The sequence below is a fragment of the Beta vulgaris genome, chromosome 2, assembly GCF_026745355.1.
Source record: "Beta vulgaris subsp. vulgaris cultivar EL10 chromosome 2, EL10.2, whole genome shotgun sequence".
In the NCBI taxonomy this organism is placed as follows: domain Eukaryota; kingdom Viridiplantae; phylum Streptophyta; class Magnoliopsida; order Caryophyllales; family Amaranthaceae; genus Beta; species Beta vulgaris.
In genome coordinates this window covers 39,365,792-39,390,009 of record NC_079203.1, presented here as the reverse complement: position 1 = coordinate 39,390,009, position 24,218 = coordinate 39,365,792, and the positions used below count along the sequence as shown (strand labels likewise).

General features: G+C 33.5%; 2 protein-coding genes across 4 annotated transcripts; one reads left to right on the top strand and one right to left on the bottom strand.

Moving 5' to 3' along the window:
• Window positions 1–2,624: 2,624 nt before the first annotated feature.
• Window positions 2,625–8,339, bottom strand: LOC104886688 (putative RNA methyltransferase At5g10620). 3 transcript variants are annotated; one of them, XR_789244.4, is made up of 8 exons: window positions 8,133–8,339; window positions 7,973–8,016; window positions 7,681–7,823; window positions 6,423–6,489; window positions 5,260–5,337; window positions 4,426–4,571; window positions 4,138–4,223; window positions 2,625–3,343 (listed from the first exon to the last, which is right to left on the bottom strand). XR_789244.4 is itself a non-coding variant. In XM_048639046.2 (8 exons), the coding sequence occupies exons 1-7, from the start codon at window positions 8,185–8,187 to the stop codon at window positions 4,168–4,170; spliced, it is 597 nt and encodes a 198-aa protein (XP_048495003.1). In that variant the 5' UTR covers window positions 8,188–8,339; the 3' UTR covers window positions 2,625–3,343; window positions 4,138–4,167. The 3 variants fall into 3 exon arrangements, 2 of the variants coding, with proteins under 2 accessions (XP_048495003.1, XP_010669463.2); XM_048639046.2 differs by having other exon boundaries at window positions 4,138–4,231; XM_010671161.4 differs by having other exon boundaries at window positions 4,138–4,207; window positions 8,133–8,334.
• A 12,817-nt stretch (window positions 8,340–21,156) lies between these two features.
• On the top strand, window positions 21,157–23,000 carry LOC104886690 (short-chain dehydrogenase reductase ATA1). Its single transcript, XM_010671164.2, has 3 exons — window positions 21,157–21,194; window positions 21,483–21,733; window positions 22,326–23,000. Exons 1-3 carry the CDS (start codon window positions 21,157–21,159, stop codon window positions 22,880–22,882), a joined length of 846 nt encoding a protein of 281 aa, XP_010669466.2. The 3' UTR covers window positions 22,883–23,000.
• The last annotated feature ends 1,218 nt before the right edge of the window (window positions 23,001–24,218 follow it).

Below are 24,218 nucleotides of genomic sequence, written 5' to 3'. Positions count from 1 at the left end.
ATTAACCCTAAGAAAAAAGCAAACCTATGACATCATGGGTGCATTCTCTTCATGGTAAAATTTTAAGTGAAGGTTTACTAAATTCAGATTAAGTCCAATAATATTAGATAAGTTTCATTAAATATAGTTAGATAAATTTTAATAATTTACAAATAATTTTAATAAATTTTGATAAATTTCGATAAGATTAGATTACTTCAAATAACTTCTAATAATAAATTTAGATCAATTCAGTAAAAATAAGGTTTTTTTTAAGGAAAAAAAATAAACTAGCAATAAACCAAGGACAAATTGTAACAACATAACCTACCCACGGTGATGGTTAATTAAGATTCTTTTTTACGGGATAGTTAGTTAAGATAATAAAGCATATACCTCAAAAATTATCACCCTTCATTAGCGCAAGATATGCTACACATGTACATGTCATACGTTGGACTGTTCCATACATAATCTCAACTATCAACTTAACTAAAAGTTGAAACTTTTAAATCAATTTTTTAGAAACTTTTTCAAAGACAATTACACCCTTTATTTTATTTATTAAATTAAGGTTGTAAAGACTATTCTTTCTTTCTTTGTTCACATGATGAACAATACTTAAGGAGGGAGGCAAACTGGTAGCCATGTCTTAATAGACGGCAATAAGCCAATAATACATGCTGGCACGTCGAAGATGGACCCACTCATGAGTTTTGACAAATAATCAACAATTTATTGACAATTGGGTATTAAAATTATACTTTTACTAATGTTATTTTATCATTGACATTTGTAATAAAAGGCTCCTTTCATTTATAACTAAAAGTAACTAATTGGTTGATTTGATAGAGATCATATGTAAGAATTTATTTATACTACCTTTCTTCTTCTCCTTCTTAATCTATATAAAATAGATATTTTTACACTTACGGATGTATAATTTTAATTATTAATATTCAAATTATTAATATTGGAATAATTATTTTTGGTAAAAATGTTGAGAGTTTTCTTGTTGAGGATTTTATCAGAGCTACATAAAATGATCAATATTTTAATTAAAGTTGCGTATTATATATTTTGAAACAATGTAAAATTGTAATGCACTCTCATTCCTATTAGGCTCTCGAAGTAACACGGATCTTTTTCATCAGAGTTATTGTAATTACATCGAATTAACAAAAATGTACTTTTTATTTACATTTCACTTATGCGCCATACAATATAGTTTTCATTAGAATTTTGATGAAGTGTATTTATCATCTATATGAAGTATATTACTACACATTACTTTATCCGTTTTCAATAATTATAATACTTTATCTTTCATACGTACCTACACAACTTTGACCAAAATTTTTAGTCGTCTTTTAGTAAAGAATATAAAAAGTTAATAACTGAAAAACACAAATTCAGACAAATCAAACAGCATTTTGCACAATATTATTTGTGTTCATCATCAATAAATACATAAAAAAATAAGAATGAAAGTTAATAAAGTTAATATATTCTAAATATTTAAACAAAGAAAAGGTATATTATTGTGCAATAATAACTTGAAAAAAAGTAGTCCAGGGAGGATTTTGTGCTCTTTTTTTTTTTTCTAGTAATAAAAGTAGGATGTCACAAGGATTTAAAGGAAGAAGGGAATTCCTTTGCCGGATTGGAACAGGTCAACAAAAAAAAAAAAGACGTGTTGTCAGGTGTCTTTAAAGTTTCGTCAACAACCAGAATCTACCATGCAAGTGTAGTATAATTATTTATTTGTAAAAGTAGTGTGGTACTACTACTATTATTACTAAGTTTAAATATTTTACTGTATGGAAAAATAGTAAAGTATATTATACTGTATGGTAGAATAACGTCAAAACTCAAATGCTACGCAATGGTGATTTGGTGAATGGTCTTCATCTTAAACGAGAAGGATCATAAATTGAAGCTTTTCCTTCTAGGTAAGGGGGACAACCCTGCATAGTGCATAGTAATTAGTAATGTTGTACTATCTAGTTTCACCTGTTTCTACTTGATTATTACTACATCATCCTTCATATTAAAAATATGCAATAGTAAATTTTAGAATTTAAACATTTGTTAGTAAGATACCAAAAACTTAATTACTTAAATATAATTGGATAGAAAACTATTATATGGTTTGTTGATTGTACCACTATTGTTCCAATATACCACTGCATCTGTTTTTTTTAAAGATGTTTTCATTTACCGGAAGAGAGAGAGTCTGTGCAATCGTGTATGTGCGTCATTTTTGTTTATTTAAATAAGAGAGAGAATATGGTTGTGAGAGAGTGTAGAATTATATGAGTCCAATAAGTGAATAAAGTAGTGTGAATAGGGAACAAAACTTTATCAAATAAGAAATAAAAAAAAATTAAAAAGATCTTTAACGGAAAGTGAAAACATCTTTATAAAACCAAGGAGTATAAGACATCTACATTACGTGATAAACTTTGAAAATTTAATCCGGTTAACATATAGGGAGTTATTAACCGACTCTTTTAGCACTATCAAGAAAGTTGAGTGACTTTGAGGATTCCGATTCTTTTCATTTATGAAATTGCACTATAGAAAAGAGCTCACAAGTTTATCTATCCAAACTTGTACCTACAAAGAGATAAAAGATTGCATAGTAATATCAATAAGTTCCAATAAGTTAAGATAGAGATCTTCATAATTTACAAAGAGATTAAAGTTGCATAAGAATGTGAATAAGTACAAATAATATTCTAACAAGTTCCAATAAATTAAAATGAGTTGTTCTTTACTCCAAACTACTCCCAATTTGTTTGCAGGGAACGTCTGACAGTGTGACAGTGTGACAGTGTGAATACAGTATCCTTCTAAAGATTAGGTTCTGGAGAGGCCATGCTCATGCAGGAGGTTAGCAACACATTTAGAATCTGTAGCAAAAAATAATTTTCATTGCCCAATCTACAATCCTCACCAGGAGACAATCAGTAGACATCTCACTCAAGTTTTTGTTGCTTTCTAAATGACTAGAAAATGAAATTATCTTCATTAATAGACTATTGAAGAGCTTGTATGAACATTTTATATATATATATATATATATATATTTTTCCAGAGACAGCAGATTCCGAAGCATTCAGAAAAGACCCTTTCTTCTGCACCATTATCACTTCACAGTTCACTGAAACCAGAAAATCCTCAGAGTTGCCCACTTGCAATAGAACATTGCATTTTCTATACACTACAGATTTCCCCACATCAAGTGCTTCTGCCTCCAGCATGCCTTCATACCATGTCCCAAGACCACGTTCTGCGGACATTGGTCGAGTACAGACCTATGTCGAGTGTACCCGGAAAATATCAAGATAGCAGGAGAGATCTGCAATAAAAAGAGCAGTTCAGTTATAACTTGAAATGAACAAGTATCACCTATTTATCAAATCACTATGACAGATTCTTGCTTAGATTATTGTTAAATATGGTTTTATGGCTTTTAAGGAAAGCTGAAAGTAATTCTATGCATTAATCTCAGACTAGCATAACAAGGTTTACACATTTGATTTACTATGTTAATTGAGGAACTTATTTGATAGCGAGTAGCGAGATTCAACATAAGAATGCACAAGTTGACATCGTACATGTAAGCATCGTTGGGATACTGCCCGGGCCAACAACTTATTTATAATAAGCATCAAATTATTTAAAGGTTCTCTAAGAGATAAGCAAAAAGGATATCTATGAAAGGCTTCTTCAACATTTACATACCAGTTTGATAATCTAGCAACTATCATTATATTCTAATTCCATTAATTACTATTACCTTTCAAACTTGCACCAATCTCTTCCTAAGAAAATCTTTACACAGATTATGGTACCTCATAATGTCTCATCTCCTATCATGAAGAAATAATGGGTCTTGTAACAATAAGCTATTTAGTAGTCTTTCAATATTAGAAATATATACTATAGCAATAACCACCTTAATATAAAACCATAACTGGGGAATTTGGCATACCAGACCTACCAACTACAAATACACCCAAAAACACAAACACACACATGCAGTCACACAGACACATAAAGACAGATTCTTAGTGTACCTGCTTGTTGTGAAAAAGAAAAAATTATACTAAAATTCTACTTGTCTGAAAAAAAAAAAAAAAAAAAGTGTACCTGCCAAGACATCAAGGTGAAGACAGATTCTTAGTGATGATACTTCTGGCCTTTAAGAATAGTCCATGCTCTGAACATATAAAATTCTGTAAGACTAAAACATTAAGAAGGCTAACTGATAAGAAATTGTTCGCTGAGTAAGTTCTCTTGATATCTCATCCATGAAAATCAAAAGATGAAAAAGAAAAGAGATAAGCTTCAGAAGATCAAGATGTTAAAAAAAAAAGTTAACATAGCCAGCCAGCTAACACAAGTATGGAAACAATTTGGTCATAAAAAATGTTTAACCTGTATAGCTGCTCCATAAGTACAACTAAAGCAATCTGGTGATTTAAGACCAAAGATGATAGCTTTATTGATAGATTAGCACGTTGTTGTAATTGTATCCCATGCCCATATGGTCCACCTATGCAAAAGGTCATCCTTGAAGCTCCCTGCAAAATTAGAGATGCATTACGTATCTCATGGTTGTGGCACTTTTAGACGACCCAGCCACGGGCTCTTCCTTTTATCCTATTATGCTTCTCTATTCAAAAGTTTGTGCTCACAGTCTCTCATGTCAGAAAACTAATAAGATATGTTCTCTCGTTCTGCCTGTGGACTAGCCAACACATTGTTGGAGAACCACATAAATATGTGGGTCGGTTTTGTTCTTCATTCTCTTCCCTTTTTTTATTGTAATATGATTAAGATTTTGGTATCACTCATCACTTGCAGTATTCTCCTATACTCAATAGCTCAGAGTCCGAAGACATTCCGAAACCTTGCTTACAACTCAGACTTGTGTCAAAAGATGAGCAACATCACCAGGCCAATGAACCTCACAGGATTCGGCCCACGAACCCACTAACCCTTAACAACTACAGGTAGTAGATGACCTGATCATGAAGGTGGAAAGCACCATACTAAGTTAGCTGACTTCTATCTTAACCATTCTGCCTGTCAGCACAGAGGGTCCCCTAAAAATAAAATAAAACAAATGTCTGTAGGCTCCAGAGAAACTGAACTCAATCAACAAATGAAGTTTGACACACTCTTTACATCTATTTTAGGTAGGAGCAATTGCAGTCTGACAGACAGAGCACTGGAAATCAGCTAAAATATTCAGATTGGAAATTATACCGTCAACCCTGCATCTCCAATAAGCTCAGCCAACCTCTCTGAGCCTACATCCAGTCCATGCTCATCCAAGATCACAACCTAGTACCAAAAATTTAATAAAGTGTAAAAGTTAGCACATTAGAAGAAGCTTGTTGATTCGAATGCACCAAATGCTAAATCTTCAGAAATTAAGTGTGACCTTTTATAAAAACAAAAAATAAAAAAGTGGTTCAAGCCATGCACAATGTCAAACAATTACATGAAAAAAATAGATGTCGATATAATATTACAGGGCTTCGGTATCACAAAATATAAAGGTAGATATGTAATAGATGGCACACTATAGGGATTAGGTAGCATTGGTACACTTATCTATAGTACAATATTGGTACTCCCACCATGGTAAGAATTCTTACACAATATCCATCTATTCTAACATCTGAAATATCAAACTGAAACAAAATATCCTAAATTTCCTATTTACTTTTTGTCATCTGCATCATTTTAGTACCTAAAAGTTTTTCAGATGCTTTATACCTAACAAATGAAGTATACCTGCCACAATAGCAAATTCATGGACTTTCTTCACTCTAATGAAATTTTATATCTATATTTTAACAACATCCATGTAAGCTTTCCTAGCAAGACAGTATTTGATGTTAACTAGAATAAAGACAAATTTCTCTTTTTCTTAGTGCATGTTCTGTAATGTATCATGTTGCTTTGTATCTATGAATTATGATCCTTTCTGTCTTTGTTGGTTAACCTCTTGTTATATATTACGAAAACTTTTGTATGTAAAAAAGTCTATGACTATTAGAACTTGGTCCAGTATGCTACTTCAGCCTTCAAATTGCTATCAGTTATAGATGGTAAATAACAACAGGACACAATGCTATCTTAGTGGCCGCTAAAGAAAGAATATGGTAAAATAAACGATCTCACTAAATTGGAAACAGAGTTATGAAGAACTCAAAGAAAAGCCAACTAGGAGGAAGAGAAAAGTGATTTCAAGGATAGAATAGGACGAAGATTATAGGGTTTTGCTCAATTTCTACATTCCAGAGAAGGCATGCAGCATGAAAAAAGCTTCATGGACATATACAGACAGCATAATTGTCCTACCAAAGCCAATTCCATGCCCTATACACCTCTTCAAGCAAAAGGGGAAAATGTTATTATACCCAATCATTAGACTTGATGAGGTTTACAACAGCAAAGTCTTCCTCTTCAATCTGAGCCTTGACATCCCTATTTAGACAAAAAAAAAAAAAAAAAAAACTTATAATTTCTATCCACATAATGGAGCATGATAGCTTCATGTAAGGCAACTACTCATTCACATAATAATGTAAAGCAGAATGAATTTGCACACAACACTTAATTAATTTGCAAGCAATTGATAAGCATAGTACTAAACTTGATTCAGTTATGACATGATTAAGCCAACAACATATCCATTAGTAGCAAAACGCTACAAGAGTAATTTGTTTTAGTTGGTAAGGATTTTGAACATAATAATTACAAGTTTTCTTTCAGATATCAACAATAATTGGTCAACATGTATTTGAGACAATTATACTATAACCACAAAATATAGTAACAAAGTGAACAAGATTTTATGTTAGCTCCCACTATAAATACACTCACTAATTTAAGCCGACAAACACACTACTATTTTCACATGGATCTCCCACTACTACACTCCTCACTCTTTCCTACTCACACTTCGTTACATACTAATATTTGTCACACTACAAAGAAAACCCAAGCCTAAGTCCACATTTATACTACACTAACATCAGTCAGTTATGTGTTTAAGAAAGTCGGTACTCAGTACACAAGCTAAGGATATATCAAGAGCATTTCCTTTTGTATTAGAATTCTCTCGATTTTACTACATGAAGCCTACGCGATGACTTACTTAGCGCCCAATTTAGGGCATGAAACATGAAGCCAAATTTCGCACGTTTCTCTAGATTTCTTTTACTTGCCCAATAAGATTATGATGTTCAACATTCTAGAAAGTGAATTTTGGTTATTTAGCAAGACATGATCTACATTTACTCTCTCTCTCTCTCTCTCTCGTACTAAGACGACAAGAAGAAATCAATATATAAGATCATGAAGGCTAAGAGTATCAGGACATTCAAGAAAGCAAGTAAAGTGATCATTTATCATTTGAGGATCAACATACATCACAAGCTATTGAGCTAAGTCATTCAACAACTACATATATCCAACCATCTAAAACCTAACAATGCAAGTGGAAGATGATGTCAAACAAAAGCAATAAAACCTAATTTAAGCTACTTGACATTACAAACTAGGTAAGATACAAAATTATCAATAACATCCAATCTCAAACCAAAGTATTAAAAAAATTAACATAAGAAACAAACATATACTTAACTAAAATCTTATAAAGAAATAACAAATTACCGTGCATTTTTCGGATTAGAACGGACTAAGACATCATCAACACTACAATAATTCTGGAGTTTATCTTTATATTCATCAACAATTAGCTGTACTCCACGAGACCGTTTTTTCCCCACTGTTAAAACCCTAATTGGAATAGCTCTCTGCAATCCAATTCATCATGCAAATTGCAACAAACCCACAAAATTCAAATTAGACAGTAAATTTCAGTGTTGAAAAGAATTGGGTTTACTGGGTCAATCTCAAATTCAGAAAAAAGATTAAATTTTGAGAGAATCGAATGAAATTGTACCACAGATTGACCAGTGTACTTGCATTTTCTTCCATCTGGCGTATCTGGGTTAGTAACAATTTTTTGAGATACAATTGTTAAGTAAAATTGGAGTTTAAAAGAAGATAAGAGGGCAAAAAGAGTAGAATGAAATTTGGAAAAGGAGAAGTATGAGCAAAACCTGATGAAGTGAGATTAATGGGGAGATGACGAGCTAATAATGTAATCACTGCCATTAATGTTGGTCCAATTTTATAAGCATGGGAAGATTATGGAGAAACAAGATGAAGATCAATAGAATTCCCGCTTTATGGATTTTTGGTGAGAAAATGCCAATTTGTTTGCATAGTCTGCTGACTGCTAGTAGTTCATCAATTTTTTTTTAATTTAAAGTGCAACATTTTGACATTTACACTATTTATATGAATTTTATCCTTGAATAATATAAAAGTGGGTTTTAATTCTATAAATATGTCCAAAAAAAAAATCCCTGCGTACTGTCCACGTAGGACGGCACTGAATTTGTTATAAATCGCTACTTGAATGAAGATTAGAATACATTAGGGTATTTATTAATCTTCTTGTTAAGGTTGAGTAATAGCTTTATTAAGTTCGTGGTGAATTCTCAAAGGAACTTGGTTCTGTTCCCATGAAAGGAACAGACCTGGCACTATAGGAACAAGGCTTAGGAACAAGACTTAATAATTAGGGAACAAGACTTTAAAACTAATTTAGGAACTCTAAGTGACTAATATTGTGCGCCTAAGTAATTGTGTGCCCAATATAGTTGTTAGAGTTTTTAGGGATAATTTGACTAAGATCCATAATTTTAGGAAGTTAGTTTAAGTTTGTTAGGAAAAGATTTTAAATAGATTTTTGATTTTAAATAACTGATTTTCAAATCTTATCTTTTTAAATATATTTTATCTTTTAATTTTATTTAAAAGATTTAGTTTTCGAAAATATATTATTTCCGGTTTTTAAAATGTTTCGGATTTTTGAAATAAAAAATGTTTTCCGGTTTTATAAAAGATTTTGAAAAAGATTTTTTCCTAAAAACTAGCTAAAGATTTTTTTATTTATTTCCTAAATTCTAGCTTACACGCCTAAATGATTTACTGCTACATGTTTATAGAGTTAGTGGATTTAGTGGGCTAAGTTAATTATCCTCCAAGTATTTAATTAAATTAAATAAGATTAATTATTCTCCAAGTTTGCAAAACCACGTATTTGTTACTGCTTCTATGAATGAAGTAATGGATTAGTGGATGATGACATGACTGGAATAAATAATTTAATTTAATTAATTAATTAGAAATCATGGAGAACATGTGATAATGGTCTAAGTTAGTGGAAATCATGTCTTGTCTTAATAGTCTATAAATAGGCGCCTAATTCATTTGAGAAAATGATTGTCAGTGTGTCTGACTTAGTTAATTTGTCTTAAGTTATCTAAAGTGTCAGTGCCTTTCCTTAAGAGAATTCATACTTACATTAATCGAGTTTTTTACTCTTCCATTGTTTTACAAAGTGTATTTTTGAGAAAAAGGGTTTGAGTGAACTCTTGTAAGTGTGAGAAAGCTTTGAGTGAAGCAAGAGAAAGAGAAAGAGAAAGAGAAAGGAACTTCGAGTGAAGTTTGAGAGAAAACGTCAGTTGTTGGGAACTGTCGTTGGGAACTTGAGTTGAGTGACTTAAGTTGAGAATCGAGAGAAAAGTAATAGGTTGTAATCAGAGTTGTTTTGGCCTATTATAGTGGAAAGTTGTTTAAAATCCCTTGTGGTCGAGGTTGTTTCTTCCTACTAGGCCTAGGAAGTTTTTCCTCGTAAAATCTCTCGTGTTCCCATTGTTTGTTCCCAAGTTTACTTTTAATTCCGCAAAAAGTAGTGCTTATTCTCTCACTATAATTCACCCCCCCTTTTATAGTGCTCATATTATACAACAATTGGTATCAGAGCGGGAACTCTAATATTCAGGAAACCCTGTTGAGTTCAAGATCTTGAAAAATATGAATACTAGAGAGAAACTGGAAGAAGGGTACTCTACGCAGAGGCCACCAATGTTCAATGGTAAGTTTTACACTTACTGGAAGAACAGAATGGAGATCTTTATCAAAGCCGACAATTACCAGGTATGGAGAGTCATAGAGGTAGGTGATTTTGAAGTCACTACCACTAATGACAAGAATGAGGTAATTCCTAAATCTATATCTGATTTTGATAAAGCTGATTTCGAAAAGATGGAAATTAATGCTCTTGCTATAAAATTGCTTCATTGTGGTCTTGGGCCTCATGAACACAATCGTGTCATGGGATGTAAAACCGCAAAACAAATTTGGGATCTTCTTGAAGTCACTCATGAAGGTACGAGTGAAGTTAAGAGATCAAAAATAGATCTTTTGATGAACCAATATGAACTTTTTCAAATGAAATCAAAAGAGTCTATCCAAGACATGTTTACACGCTTTACTAATATAATTAATGAGCTAACATCTCTTGGTAAAGTGATTACATCTGAGGAACAGGTACGAAAGGTCCTAAGGAGCCTTCCTAGGGATCGTTGGATGGCTAAGGTAACTGCCTTACAGGAAACTAAGGACTTTACTAAGTTCAATTTGGAACAACTTGCTGGTTCCCTCATGACTCATGAGTTGCAATTGGACAATGAGAATGGAGCATGTCCAAGCAAAAGTCGATTGCCTTAAAAGCTGATGAAAGTGAAGGCTCAGAAACAGATGAAGAAGAATCTGCTCTCATGGTCCGAAAATTCAAAAGAATGTTTAGGAACATGAAGAAAGGTGATTACAAAGGTAAGAATAAGAAATATTCTAACAAACTTGTTTGTCATAAGTGTGGCAGTTCTGAGCACTTCATCAAGGATTGTCCCCAATGGGAGAAAAAGGCAAAGGAAGGGAACAGAGCAGAGATAGGAACAAAGAATACAAAAACTCCTATACTCGATCTGACATGAAGAAAGCTATGGTTGCTGCATGGGGAGACTCTGACTCTGAGGAAGAAGATGATCCTCAACCAAATGAGGAGACTGCAAACTTCTGTCTTATGGCTCTTGACAATTCCGAATCTGATGAAGAGATTGAATCTCTTGAGGCAAGTCTAGACACCATCAAAACTCGTCTTAATTCTTTAAGTAAAGAAAAATTATTTGAGTTTATTGTTGACGCTGTAAATGATTGCAAAGATGAAACCATTAAACTAAAACAATGTCAAAATGCTTTAAGTGTAGCAAAGGAACATACCTCTTGGCTTAAAAGTGTTCGATGTTGATATTGAGAAAAGATTTTTCGAATTGTTTGACAAAAATCTTAAATTAAAAAGGATTTCGAAAATCTTAAAAATGAGAACTACTTGTTGGCTTGAGTTGTCACAACTAAAAGAGTTTGTTCCTGAAGTAAGTTCATTTGACATTAAGTCAGTTCCCTTGCAAAGTTTCAAATCTGAAATAAACGAATTGAAAAATCATGTTTCATTTTTGGAAATTGAAAATAAGGAACTTGAAGGGGAACTGCACCAAATGAGAAATGAAAAGAAAATGCTACCTATTCCAAACTGGATTAAGAACCCTAAAAAAAACGAACTGAAGGTCTTGGTTTTAATCACAAAAAGAAATTTGAAAAACCTAAAAAGAGAGTTGATTTACCAAGTGATAAAGTTTGTATGTTTTGTGGGAACACTGGTCATTTTAGGAACTCTTGTCCTAAAAGACTTGGTCGCATCAATGAGAACTTGGAAACAAGTAAAGTAATTTGGAAAAAGAAATCTATTGTTCCTGAAGGAAAGGAACCCAAGAAAGATTGGGTTCCTAACTCTAACAATTAGTTTTCTTGCAGGTTGGAGTGAGGGGGAACAACACATGGTACCTAGACAGTGGTTGTTCTAAGCATATGACTGGAGATAAATCAAGATTTCTCTCACTCTCAGCCTACAATGGTGGAAGTGTGACTTTTGGTGACAACAAGAAAGGTAACATAGTTGCCATGGGCAAAGTTGGTAAGTCATCGTCACATTCCATAGAAAATGTGTTTCTAGTTGATGGATTAAAGCATAACTTGTTAAGTATTTCCCAATTCTGTGATAGAGGGAACTGTGTGAAGTTTAATAGTGAAAAATGTTTGATAGTCAACAATAGCACAAAGGATATCATTTTGGAAGGAACAAGGAAAGGGAACACATATGTTGTGGATCTCAACCTTGTTCCCAAAAACAAATTCACATGCCTTAGTGTTATTGATGATGATTCATTCTTATGGCACAAGCGTCTAGGTCATGCTAGCTTTTTCTTGCTTGACAAACTGCGTTCTAAAGAACTAGTTTTAGGTTTACCCTCTACTAAGTTTCATTTAGATCATGTGTGTGATGCATGCGCAAAAGGCAAGCATGTTAGGTCCTCTTTCAAGTCCAAGAATGTGGTGAGTACCACAAGACCTTTAGAGTTAATACATATGGATTTATGTGGACCTATGAGGATACAAAGTAGAAGTGGAAAGAAATATGTGTTAGTAATTGTAGATGACTTCTCTAGATTTACTTGGGTTATTTTTCTTTCTAGCAAGGACGAGACTTATGATGAGTTCCTTGTCTTTGCAAAGAAAGTACAAAATTTGAGTGGTCATAAGTTACTTCACCTTAGATCCGACCATGGTAAAGAGTTTGAAAATTATAAGTTCGATGACTTTAGCAGAGACAATGGATTAGATCACAATTTCTCAGCCCCTAGAACACCTCAACAAAATGGTGTTGTTGAAAGGAAGAATAGAACACTAGAAAGATGGCTAGGACTATGTTGATAGCTAGTGGACTTCCTAAAAACTTTTGGGCAGAAGCTGTGAATACTGCTTGTCACATTATAAATCGAGCCATGGTAAGACCTTTATTAAATAAAACGCCCTATGAGCTTGTATTTTGGTAAAAAGCCCAATATTACATATTTCAGAACATTTGGATGTAAATGTTTTGTTCATAATAATGGGAAACAAAATATTGGAAAATTTGATGCTAGAAGTGAAGAAGCTGTATTCTTAGGATATTCTTCTAGTAGCAAGGCTTATAGAGTGTATAATAAAAGGTCTATGTGTGTAGAAGAAAGTGTGCATGTTATTTTTGATGAAACAGATAAATTTGATGCAAGCACACAGGTTGAAGATGACTTCGAAATAGGATTGACAAAAGACCTAAGTCTTATTGATGAGACTTTGGAAGACGAAGTCATGGGAACAAAGCCAAGGGAACAACATCCTGTTCCTGTTCCCAATGAGGAAGAAGAGGAACTAAGTGATGATGCACTAGTGAATGAATCCACTATTGTTGAACCTGGTTCCCAAGTACAGGAAATGAAGATGATCAAGGAAACCAAGTTTCCATCCAGGATTTCCAACCAAAGCCTTGGAAAACTCATCGTTCCCATCCTGTGGAACTAATAATCAGTGACATAAATAAGGGAACTCAAACGAGATCTCAATTGAAAAACTTTTGTGCTTTTCATGCTTTTCTTTCTATGTTGGAACCTAGGAATCATGAAGAAGCTCTCACTGATGCTGATTGGATCGTAGCAATGCAGGATGAACTTCATCAATTTGAAAGAAACAAAGTTTGGCACCTTGAACCTAAGCCTAAACATAACAAGGTTATTGGTTTAAAGTGGGTGTTTCGAAACAAATTAGATGAGTTCGGAACTATCATAAGAAACAAGGCCAGGTTAGTTGTGAAAGGATACAATCAACAGGAAGGCATTGATTATGAAGAAACTTTTGCTCCAGTTGCAAGATTGGAAGCAATTAGAATCTTCATAGCTTTTGCTGCCTTCATGGGTTTCAAATTGTATCAAATGGATGTAAAATGTGCTTTTCTAAATGGTTATCTTAATGAGGAGGTATTTGTAGAACAACCTCCAGGTTTTGAAAATAAAGAATTTCCTAATCATGTCTTTAAGCTTGACAAAGCTCTTTATGGGTTAAAGCAAGCTCCAAGAGCATGGTATGAAAGACTTTCTAAGTTCCTTCTTGAAAATGAGTTTAAAAGAGGAAAATTGGATCGAACCTTGTTTTTAAAATCAAAAGGAAAACATTTATTAGTTGTTCAAATATATGTTGATGATATTATATTTGGTGCTACTAATGAATCTTTGTGCAAGGACTTTGCTAATCTCATGAGTAAAGAATTTGAAATGAGTATGATGGGTGAGCTCAACTTCTTCTTGGGGTTGCAAATCAAGCAAACAGAAGAAGGAATCTACATCCATCAACAAAAGTACATAAAGGAACTATTGAAAAAGTATGGTTTGGAAGCATCCAAAGTTAATCATACACCTATGGGAATCTCAACCAGATTGGATGAAGATTCTATAGGAAAAGTGTGGATCAAACCAATATCGAGGTATGATTGGCTCATTACTATATCTAACTGCAAGTCGTCCTGATATTGCTTTCAGTGTAGGATTATGTGCAAGGTTTCAAGCCAATCCAAAGGAATCTCATCTCACAGCTGTGAAGAGAATCCTAAGATACCTCAAGGGAACAGATGATTTAAGCCTATTCTATTCGAGGATGATACCTTTGAATTGAAAGGATTTGCGGATGCTGACTATGCAGGAGATCTGGTCAATAGAAAGAGTACATCAGGTATGGTTCAGTTCCTTAGTCATAGTTTAGTTTCTTGGAGCACCAAGAAGCAAAACACAGTTGCTTTATCTACAGCAGAGGCTGAATATGTTGCAGCAGCAGCATGTTGTTCCCAAATGCTATGGATAAAACAACAACTACGTGACTATGGAATCTACTTTGAATGTGTTCCCATCTATTGTGATAATACTAGTGCTATTAGTATTTCTAAAGATCCCGTACACATTCAAGAGTCAAACACATCCATATTAGGCATCACTTTCTGAAAGATAATGTTGAAAAGGGTCTTATTAAAATGGAATTCTGTGAGACTGAACGTCAAATTGCAGATATCTTGACAAAACCCTTAAATAGAGATAGGTTTGAGAAATTGAGACTTGAACTTGGCTTAATAAATTGAAATGATTGCTACATTATTCCCCTTTGTGTTAATTCTTTGGCATTATGTCTGATGTGCATTTTGATGTTTTTATTTGCTTAAATACATCACAATTCTTATATGATTATTTCATATGTATAAGTAAAAATGTCTGAAAACTGCTCACCAATGTCCAATAATATTCCCCTTATTGTTCATAGGACAATTCTATGCCTTAAGTGATAACAAAGGATTAAAAGAATTAATGGAGTTCCAAAGTAGCAAAATTTCATTGTTCCATTCACTTGTTCCCAAACGCTGTTCCCAATTCCGCGTATTAGAGTTAGATTTTTTTTCTTTAAAATTCGAAAAACCAAAATATTTCTGTTCAGATTTTATTTCCTAAAAATTTGATTTTTTCCTTATATCTCTCAAATTAGTTGAAGATATTTTTTTTGAAGATTTTTTTTCTTAAAAAACGTGTAAACACACGGTTTTATATTATTCTTTCCTTAAAACAAAACAAATTTTTTTCTTCCTTCTCATAAAACCGAAAATTACTCCAAAAACATGACTACCAAAAACACTTCTCACTCTCTCTCCTCCCACAAAGCCGAAAAACCTTTCCTTCATCCTCTAAAATTGAATCACCAACACCCATGGATATTTCTCCCAATTCTTCATCAAGAATTCTAAGGAAAAGGAAGAAACAAGAAGAATCGGTTGAAATGGAGGTTGAAGAAGCTCATGCAACTAGTGAGGGGGAATCAGATGTTCCCGAGAGAGGAACAACTCGGGTTGTTCGAAAAAATTCCACGGCAATAGGTATGTGCATGGACTTTTTATTGATGTTTCTTGGTGCAAAAGAGTAAACTTTCGTCAATATTAATATGATTAAGTTTCAAGGTTGGGAAAATCTTTTTGTGAAATGTTATGGAAATAGTTTGATTCCTAAATTGATGGACGAATTTTGTGAAAACTTTTCCATGGATGAAGAAGGAAATTGTTCCACCTTGGTGAAAGGAACTCAAATTGATTTTAATGCTAAAATTTGGGTAAATGCTTGGTGTTCCCGTGAGAGGAACAGATGTTTATTTCAAGAAACAACGTGGTTCATCCATTTTCGGACATTTCCTTTGATCAATTGATTGTTAAGTATGGTGGTCAAAAGGGAAAAACATTTCTTGATCAACAATCTTCTTTCCCCTTATCACAAAATTTTGTTTCACATCCTCAAGAAAGCTTTATTGCCTCGTCTTTCCAAACGTGCTCAAGTTAGCATGTTGGATTTAATTTACATTCATTGTCTTAGCTTCTCACAAACACATAAACTTTCCTTCTTAATGATTCAACATTTGAGTCATTGCATTGAAAATGGATTTGTTGTTGGATATGGAGCCTTAGTAACCGAAATTCTACTTAAGTTTAAAGTGAAAATTTCGGGAACTCAGTCCATTGGGTCCACGGGAAATATGTTGAATGTGCGTGCCTTGAATAACTTAAATGTTTGTGTTGTGAATGGAGAAGTTATTAAGGGCCGTGCTAATCTTGATGATGATGAGGATGATGATGATGTGGATGATGAAGTGGAAGAAGAAGAAGAAGAAAAAGAAGTTGAAGAGAAGAAAATCGAAAAGAAAAAGAAAAGAAAAATCAAAAAGAAAAGAAAATTGAAAAAGAAAAGAAGAAACTAAAAGAAAGGGAAGAAGGTGGTTGATGAGGTGGTGAAACCGGTTATGAAGAGCACTAGAGCTAGTCAAAGGGTTCAAAATATGAAAGTGCTTAATTTTCCTATCTTGATGCCGAAGAAAGTTGTGAGGAAGATGAAGTAAAGGTGATTGATAGGGAAGATTATGAATCTAACCTACCTCCTTCTAGGGAACCGACTCCTGTTCCCATGGAAACCAATCCTCCTTTTCCTCCATCTCCACAAAAATCTGCCTCACCCTCTACCCTAGCACCACAAGATGATTCTATCCCTCCCTCTACCTCAAAACCCTCCTGTTCTGTTCCTCAAACTAAGGAAACAGTGGTGTTCCCATTCTAGAGGAACAACCTGCTGTTCCCAAACCTAAGGACACAACCGCAAACCCCAAGCCTTCTCAAGCTCCCTCGTTTCTCAAAATCCTACCATTGGTTCTACATATACTCTAGCTCATGCTAGAAGGTTGGATTCTTTGTTTTCCTTGGTTATGGGTCATTCGGAAGCAATGATGGAGTTTGCTACGGAAGCTAAGGATTTAAATGGGTTGGTAAAAGGGGTTATGAGCAAAGTTGACAAAGCCTTGGATGGACAACAAGAGATATGGCTCGGCTTGGTGAACTTTCTTCCTCCTTCAGCTATGAACTCAAATTGTTGAAGTTGGAAGACATTGTGCTCAAGGGAAATGATACATTGGCCGAAAATCATCAAGAAGTGATGGCAAAGCTTCATGATGTGGTGGAAGAAGTAGAACAACCTCCCTCTCCTAAATCATAAACTTTTCTAATTTAGCTTGTTTTATTTTGTGTGGGAACATGAACTTTGTTTAATATTTGTCTTTTCTATCCTTCTCCTTTAATCATGCTACAATGGAACTTATTGGTTTGCTTAATTCTAAGTTTGATCTTTTTGCATGTGTGCGTCTAAATGAATGGCTAATATTCTTGGATTGCGGTTTTTGAGAGTTGAATGCTTTATTTGCTTATACTAACCAACTTATTTCTTACAAGTTTGGTGGTGTGATGTGTTTAGTGAATAATATTCATCTTTTTGAAATCGTGGACTATGTTTTTGAAGATGCCAAAGGGGGAAAGATAAGGCAAATCAGAGTAAATTTTTTTTGTCATGAATTATGTTCTCATATTTCGACTTTACAAAATAAAATAACGAGTCTATAATATTAATTTAACTTGGTTACATACTTTGTTAAAATTATTTTTATAGACTTATTGTATTATTTTTAGTATATGCCTTTTGTTGCCATCTTCAAAAAGGGGAAATTGTTGACCCTTGAGTTTTGAAGATGACCTAACCACAAAAGACATAGTATATTTTATTTATGTTGTTGCAAGGTAATTCATGCTCGAGCTAAGAGAATACTTGATTGAAGATTAAAGCGGAGAATTAATCAAGATCGAAGTAAAGATGTTCGAGAAATGAAGAATCAAGCATGGAATGAAGATTAGAATACATTAGGGTATTTATTAATCTTCTTGTTAAGGTTGAGTAATAGCTTTATTAAGTTCGTGGTGAATTCTCAAAGGAACTTGGTTCTGTTCCCATGAAAGGAACAGACCTGGCACTATAGGAACAAGGCTTAGGAACAAGACTTAATAATTAGGGAACAAGACTTTAAAACTAATTTAGGAATCTAAGTGACTAATATTGTGCGCCTAAGTAATTGTGTGCCCAATATAGTTGTTAGAGTTTTTAGGGATAATTTGACTAAGATCCATAATTTTAGGAAGTTAGTTTAAGTTTGTTAGGAAAAGATTTTAAATAGATTTTCTGATTTTAAAATAACTGATTTTCAAATCTTATCTTTTTAAAATATATATTTTATCTTTTAATTTTATTTAAAAGATTTAGTTTTCGAAAATATATTATTTCCGGTTTTCAAAATGTTTCGGATTTTTGAAATAAAAAATGTTTCCGGTTTTTATAAAAGATTTTGAAAAAGATTTTTTCCTAAAAACTAGCTAAAGGATTTTTATTTATTTCCTAAATTCTAGCTTACACGCCTAAATGATTTACTGCTACATGTTTATGGAGTTAGTGGATTTAGTGGCTAAGTTAATTATCCTCCAAGTATTTAATTAAATTAAATAAGATTAATTATTCTCCAAGTTTGCAAAACCACGTATTTGTTACTGCTTCTATGAAGTGAAGTAATGGATTAGTGGATGATGTACATGACTTGGAATAATAATTTAATTTAATTAATTAATTAGAAATCATGGAGAACATGTGATAATGGTCTAAGTTAGTGGAAATCATGTCTTGTCTTAATAGTCTATAAATAGGCGCCTAATTCATTTGAGAAAATTGTGTCTGACTTTTATTAGTCACACAAAGTGTGTCTGATTAGTTAATTTGTCTTAAGTTATCTAAAGTGTCAGTGCCTTTCCTTAAGAGAATTCATACTTACATTAATCGAGTTTTTATTACTCTTCCATTGTTTTCAAAGTGTATTTTTGAGAAAAAGGGTTTGAGTGAACTCTTGTAAGTGTGAGAAAGCTTTGAGTGAAGCAAGAGAAAGAGAAAGAGAAAGAGAAAGGAACTTCGAGTGAAGTTTGAGAGAAAACGTCAGTTGTTGGGAACTGTCGTTGGGAACTTGAGTTGTGTGACTTAAGTTGAGAATCGAGAGAAAAGTAATAGGTTGTAATCAGAGTTGTTTTGGCCTATTATAGTGGAAAGTTGTTTAAAATCCCTTGTGGTCGAGGTTGTTTCTTCCTACTAGGCCTAGGAAGTTTTTCCTCGTAAAATCTCTCGTGTTCCCATTGTTTGTTCCCAAGTTTACTTTTAATTCCGCAAAAAGTAGTGCTTATTCTCTCACTATAATTCACCCCCCCTCTTATAGTGCTCATATTATACAACATCAATAAAAGTCTGTAATGCAAACATCTTTAAAATCGGTTGGTTTTATTGACTTTATAGAAAAGTAAAACATTAGTGTCATTTGACAACCCAAAGACCAAAAAGGAAAAGTCAATAAAAGCAGTTGGTTTTATAGACTTTTTAATTTTAAAACGGTACTTGAGATAGCGGTTTATGTGTATAAACCGCTACTTAAAGTAGCGGTTTATTTTTACTCATGGGCAAAAAAAAAAAAAAACAGTTTCTCGCGTGCCGTCCTACGTGACGGTACGCAGGGAATTTTTTTTTTTTGGGCAAAAAAAACTCTTGTTGTTCAAAATGCTGCAACTATTAAAAATAAAAGAAGTGTTTGCTGAGGTTGGAGTTGTCAACTGGAAGGAGCTTTGCTCAATTCCTCTCCTTGATAAAAATATAAAATTATTCATATCGTTATTAAACCTAATTCATTTTTTATACGACATTAATACCCGGGTGTACCAAGTTTGCTCATTTTCTTAAATGAGTATAAATACTTGTTCATCTGCCCATTTTACTCATTTGGCTCATTTGCTCATTAGCCCATTTTATTTATTTGGCGAAAATAGCCTTGAGTGTACCATGACCATGGTACACCCAGGTTTACTATAAAGATTCTTTTGAGATAAATCAAGCTAGATCCACATGATGATTTTCTTATATACTGGTGGGAATTTACCAAATTTGACTCTACCATCATGACATTTAAGAACAACAAACAAAAATATGAGTATAAGATCTCTATTATATACGCCAAGGGAGGAGGTGTGGTGTCCTCTTTTGAAGTGACCAAAATACCCTTAATGATCTAGTTAATGGAATGAAAAAAATTACAAAAGCAAATCATTTAAATATTCTCATTCCAACTTGCCATTTAAAACAAGTTTAAAATGGTATATGCATCAAATACTTCAATCAAAAATTAAATGGACACAATATTTATACCTTATAAAAAAAGATGGCATACGTAACGTGCACATGAAAAGTCTGAACATTCACTACCTTTGATACTCTTTAATTCAGTTAAACCAACTCATTATTTTTGTTCTTTCTGTTCAATATTCATTCACAAAAAATTAATGTTAACAATCACTCACGACCTTTTTATTTTCTTACATTAGCGAATTAATATATCTAAATTCATCTAACTGTTGAATTTTTCACATTTAAATTTAATCATAAATAAAGTATAAATGGAGTATCTAATAGAATAACAAATTTGAAATTAACGCACGCGTCGCGTGTATATAAAGGCTAGTATGATCCTAATACAAGTTACTTATGATGCCATAATTAGAGGCTATATAAAAGTGTAGAAGTTCCATAATCTACATTATCAATAGCGATCATTTACCGATGGTGAGTGATTTTGGTTGAGAATTTGATGACCCACAAAAATAGAATACAAGAGTTTATCTTTCTAAATTTGGATTATAATATGACGGCGGAGTTGTTGTAAGAAGTGGGGAAAGTGTGTTGTGGTAGAAAAATCATCATCTAAAGATTGTGACAAATTAAAAACATCTTTCATGTTTCCTTTTATGTCGAAAGACCAATCATCTGAATCTTATATACCTACAGTATTTTAGCAATTTTTGAGCTAATTCTAACCATTCCATTAATGGAGTCAGATGGCATCAAACGTAGCGAAGAACAAAGGTAAAAAAAAATGCTCCTCTTTCTATTTTTTCCTAGGAGAAGTTTCTTTTGGTACCTTTTTTTCTCTTTCTATAATTTTTGTTACAAAAATTATTAGAACAGACGTTGTAATTTTAATATAAAAGTAGACCTAGTAACTAAATGGATTGAACTAATTACCGAAAGAAATTAATGTAGTCATTATTGGGCTAATTCTCTTTTTGATATTAGACTTGTCATTGCCTAATTTTAATTTAAAAGTAGGCAGTCTCTTACAAGATAAACTGTTTTTGTTATTGTAAACATTAGGTTGAAGGGTAAAGTTGCAATAATTACGGGTGGTGCAAGAGGCATAGGAGCTGCTACAGTCAAACTTTTTGCATCAAATGGGGCTTATGTAGTAGTGGCCGATGTACTCGATGAGCTAGGTGTCAACCTCGCCAACTCCATTGGAGGCCGTTATATACACTGCGATGTCTCCAAAGAAGCTGATCTAGAGTCGGCGGTGAAGCTAGCTTTGGCATGGAAGGGCCGGCTTGACATAATATTCAATAATGCAGGTAGGTATGTAAACAATGCGAGGTTATAAAGTTTTTACGTTGTTGGATGAATCTAAAAAATGTGAAGTTTTTAGATGACATATACGTTTATTATAAGTTATTGTTTAATGGGTGTCCTTGTACAATTGTATTCATGTCTAGTGCAATTAGAGAATCAAATTACAAAGTTTGACTAGATTATAACTAGCAAATTCATTAAAAGGTTTATGCATGATTCTCTTTACATGATTTTTACCAAATGAAACAAATAATCATATCAAAACTAATCTTTGTTGATTAATTATTGCTTTGGAGCTTTTGTCATATTCTGTTACCTCTTCAACTCATCTTTGTTGATCAATATAATCTTGATTTTTCATCTCAAACTTAATATGTTTGCAAGTTCAGAGAAAATTGCTTACTATTGATCTTGTTCTCTATTTAACAACGTTGTTGTTGAGTGACTTTAACGATATTAACATTCGGGTTAATAGTACATTACCATATTAGCTTAGTTAATTGGATGCTACTTGTCACAAATATGCTAAATGCTCTTAAATACTCTGTTTCATCAAATACACCATAAGCTTGCACTGTCATATTCTACATGTAGGCACATCAGGTGCAGATGGGAGCATCACCAATGTGAACATGAACGAAGTGAATAAAATCATTGCAGTAAACTTATTTGGCGTAGTGCACGGGATCAAGCACGCGGCTCGTGCCATGATCGAGGGCGAACGAGGCGGCTCCATCATATGTTCCTCAAGCTCAGCTGCTATCATGGGTGGCCTAGCCTCACATGCCTACACAATGTCAAAGGGTGCAATTCAGAGCCTGATAAAGAGTGCAGCATGTGAACTCGGACAACATGGCATTCGAGTGAACTGCATTTCTCCTCACGGTGTGCCAACAGAGATGCTAATTAGTGGTTACAGAAGATTTCTTGGGGACATTGAAGCAGAAGAGATTTCCAAAATAAGTGCAAAAAGTTGCAGTTTATTAAGTGGAAGAGGAGGAACAACTCAAGATGTGGCTGCTGCTGCTCTTTTCTTGGCTACTGATGAAGCTGGATTTATAACAGGACATAATCTTGTAATTGATGGGGGTTTTACTGAAGCTAGTACCAATATGATTCATATGTACCAAGATACAAAATTGGTCAAGTAAATTTGCATCCTTTGGCTATTGTTATCACTAATTGAAGTGTAAGATAGACTATTTGTATGGAGTTAACTGAAAATAAGTGTTCAAGTTGTATAACTATTTAAAAGGAATTAAAATTCTATTTCCCACAATATGTGTATATGTATGCCAAGTTTTGATTTCACTTTTCATAATTATTATGATCCGACATTTTCTAATTTTAATATAAAGCAAATTATATTATAACAATAAAAAATATACGTTATTTCGCTTGTATATTAGGATTCTTTCTGTCTTTTTTCATCCAGTTTTTTAACATACACTAGTATTTGGGTCCGGGTGTTGCCCCGGGTTGGTATTGTGTTTTCGAACTTGATATGCATTTTTTTTTTCTATTCTTATTAAATATATTAAGGAAAACTCAACATTTAAAAGGTACAAATATAATAACGTGGATACTTAAAACATGATTAAAAGTTAATTAAGATAGTAATTGTGTCATGAATAATTGCAAAAGATTATGGGTTCAAATTTTATCGTAATCTAAAATAGAATGTGAACTTTTTTTTAAGAAATGAAAAAAATCCAAGCTTTTAATGTACAAATTAGATCATTAGAAGTACTCCATCAAAATCTTTTATAATAAAAAAGTAAAACTTTGTCACGTAGCATCATCTAATCCTCACATATTCACAATCATTACTACAAATCTACAATATCATATAGGAAAAATGGATCAGAATACCCCCAACTTTGGGCGGTCCGCTTTTAATACCCCCAACTTTGGATTATTTTTAAATACCCCCAACTTTGGAGGTGGTCGGCCAAAAATGCACCATTTACCTGTTATGACCGGATGAACTGGTAAACCAAAACCCCACCCCCTCTGCTCATCTCTCTCTCCTCTCCTCATCCCCCCACCCCAACCCCCACTGCCACCTTCCCTCACCACCATTTCTCTCTCCTCCCTACCACCTTCGTCACCACCTTCACTCCCACCAACAACCACCTCTGATTTCTCCCTTCTTTATCTGTTCTCCACCACCTTCAACAACCAATCGCCGAAGATATTCCGGCGAGAGAAAACCCTAATTTCGACAAAACGTTGATAACCATAACACGACGTTAACTCCGTGGAACCTTCCAGAAGGACGTCGAATTTGAACAGCGACGCAAGAAGGAAGGCCGATTGAGTTGCGCGTGATGCAATTGCTGAGGATGAATCTGACAGAGCCGAGAATAACGTCTTTAAGGACACCAACAGAGAAATGTCGACGGTAAAAGAGGAGGTTTGAGAGGAGAGAAAAGTGACGGCGTAAGTTTGAAGGCGTCGGAGATTAGTGGAAGGAGGTTTAAGGTT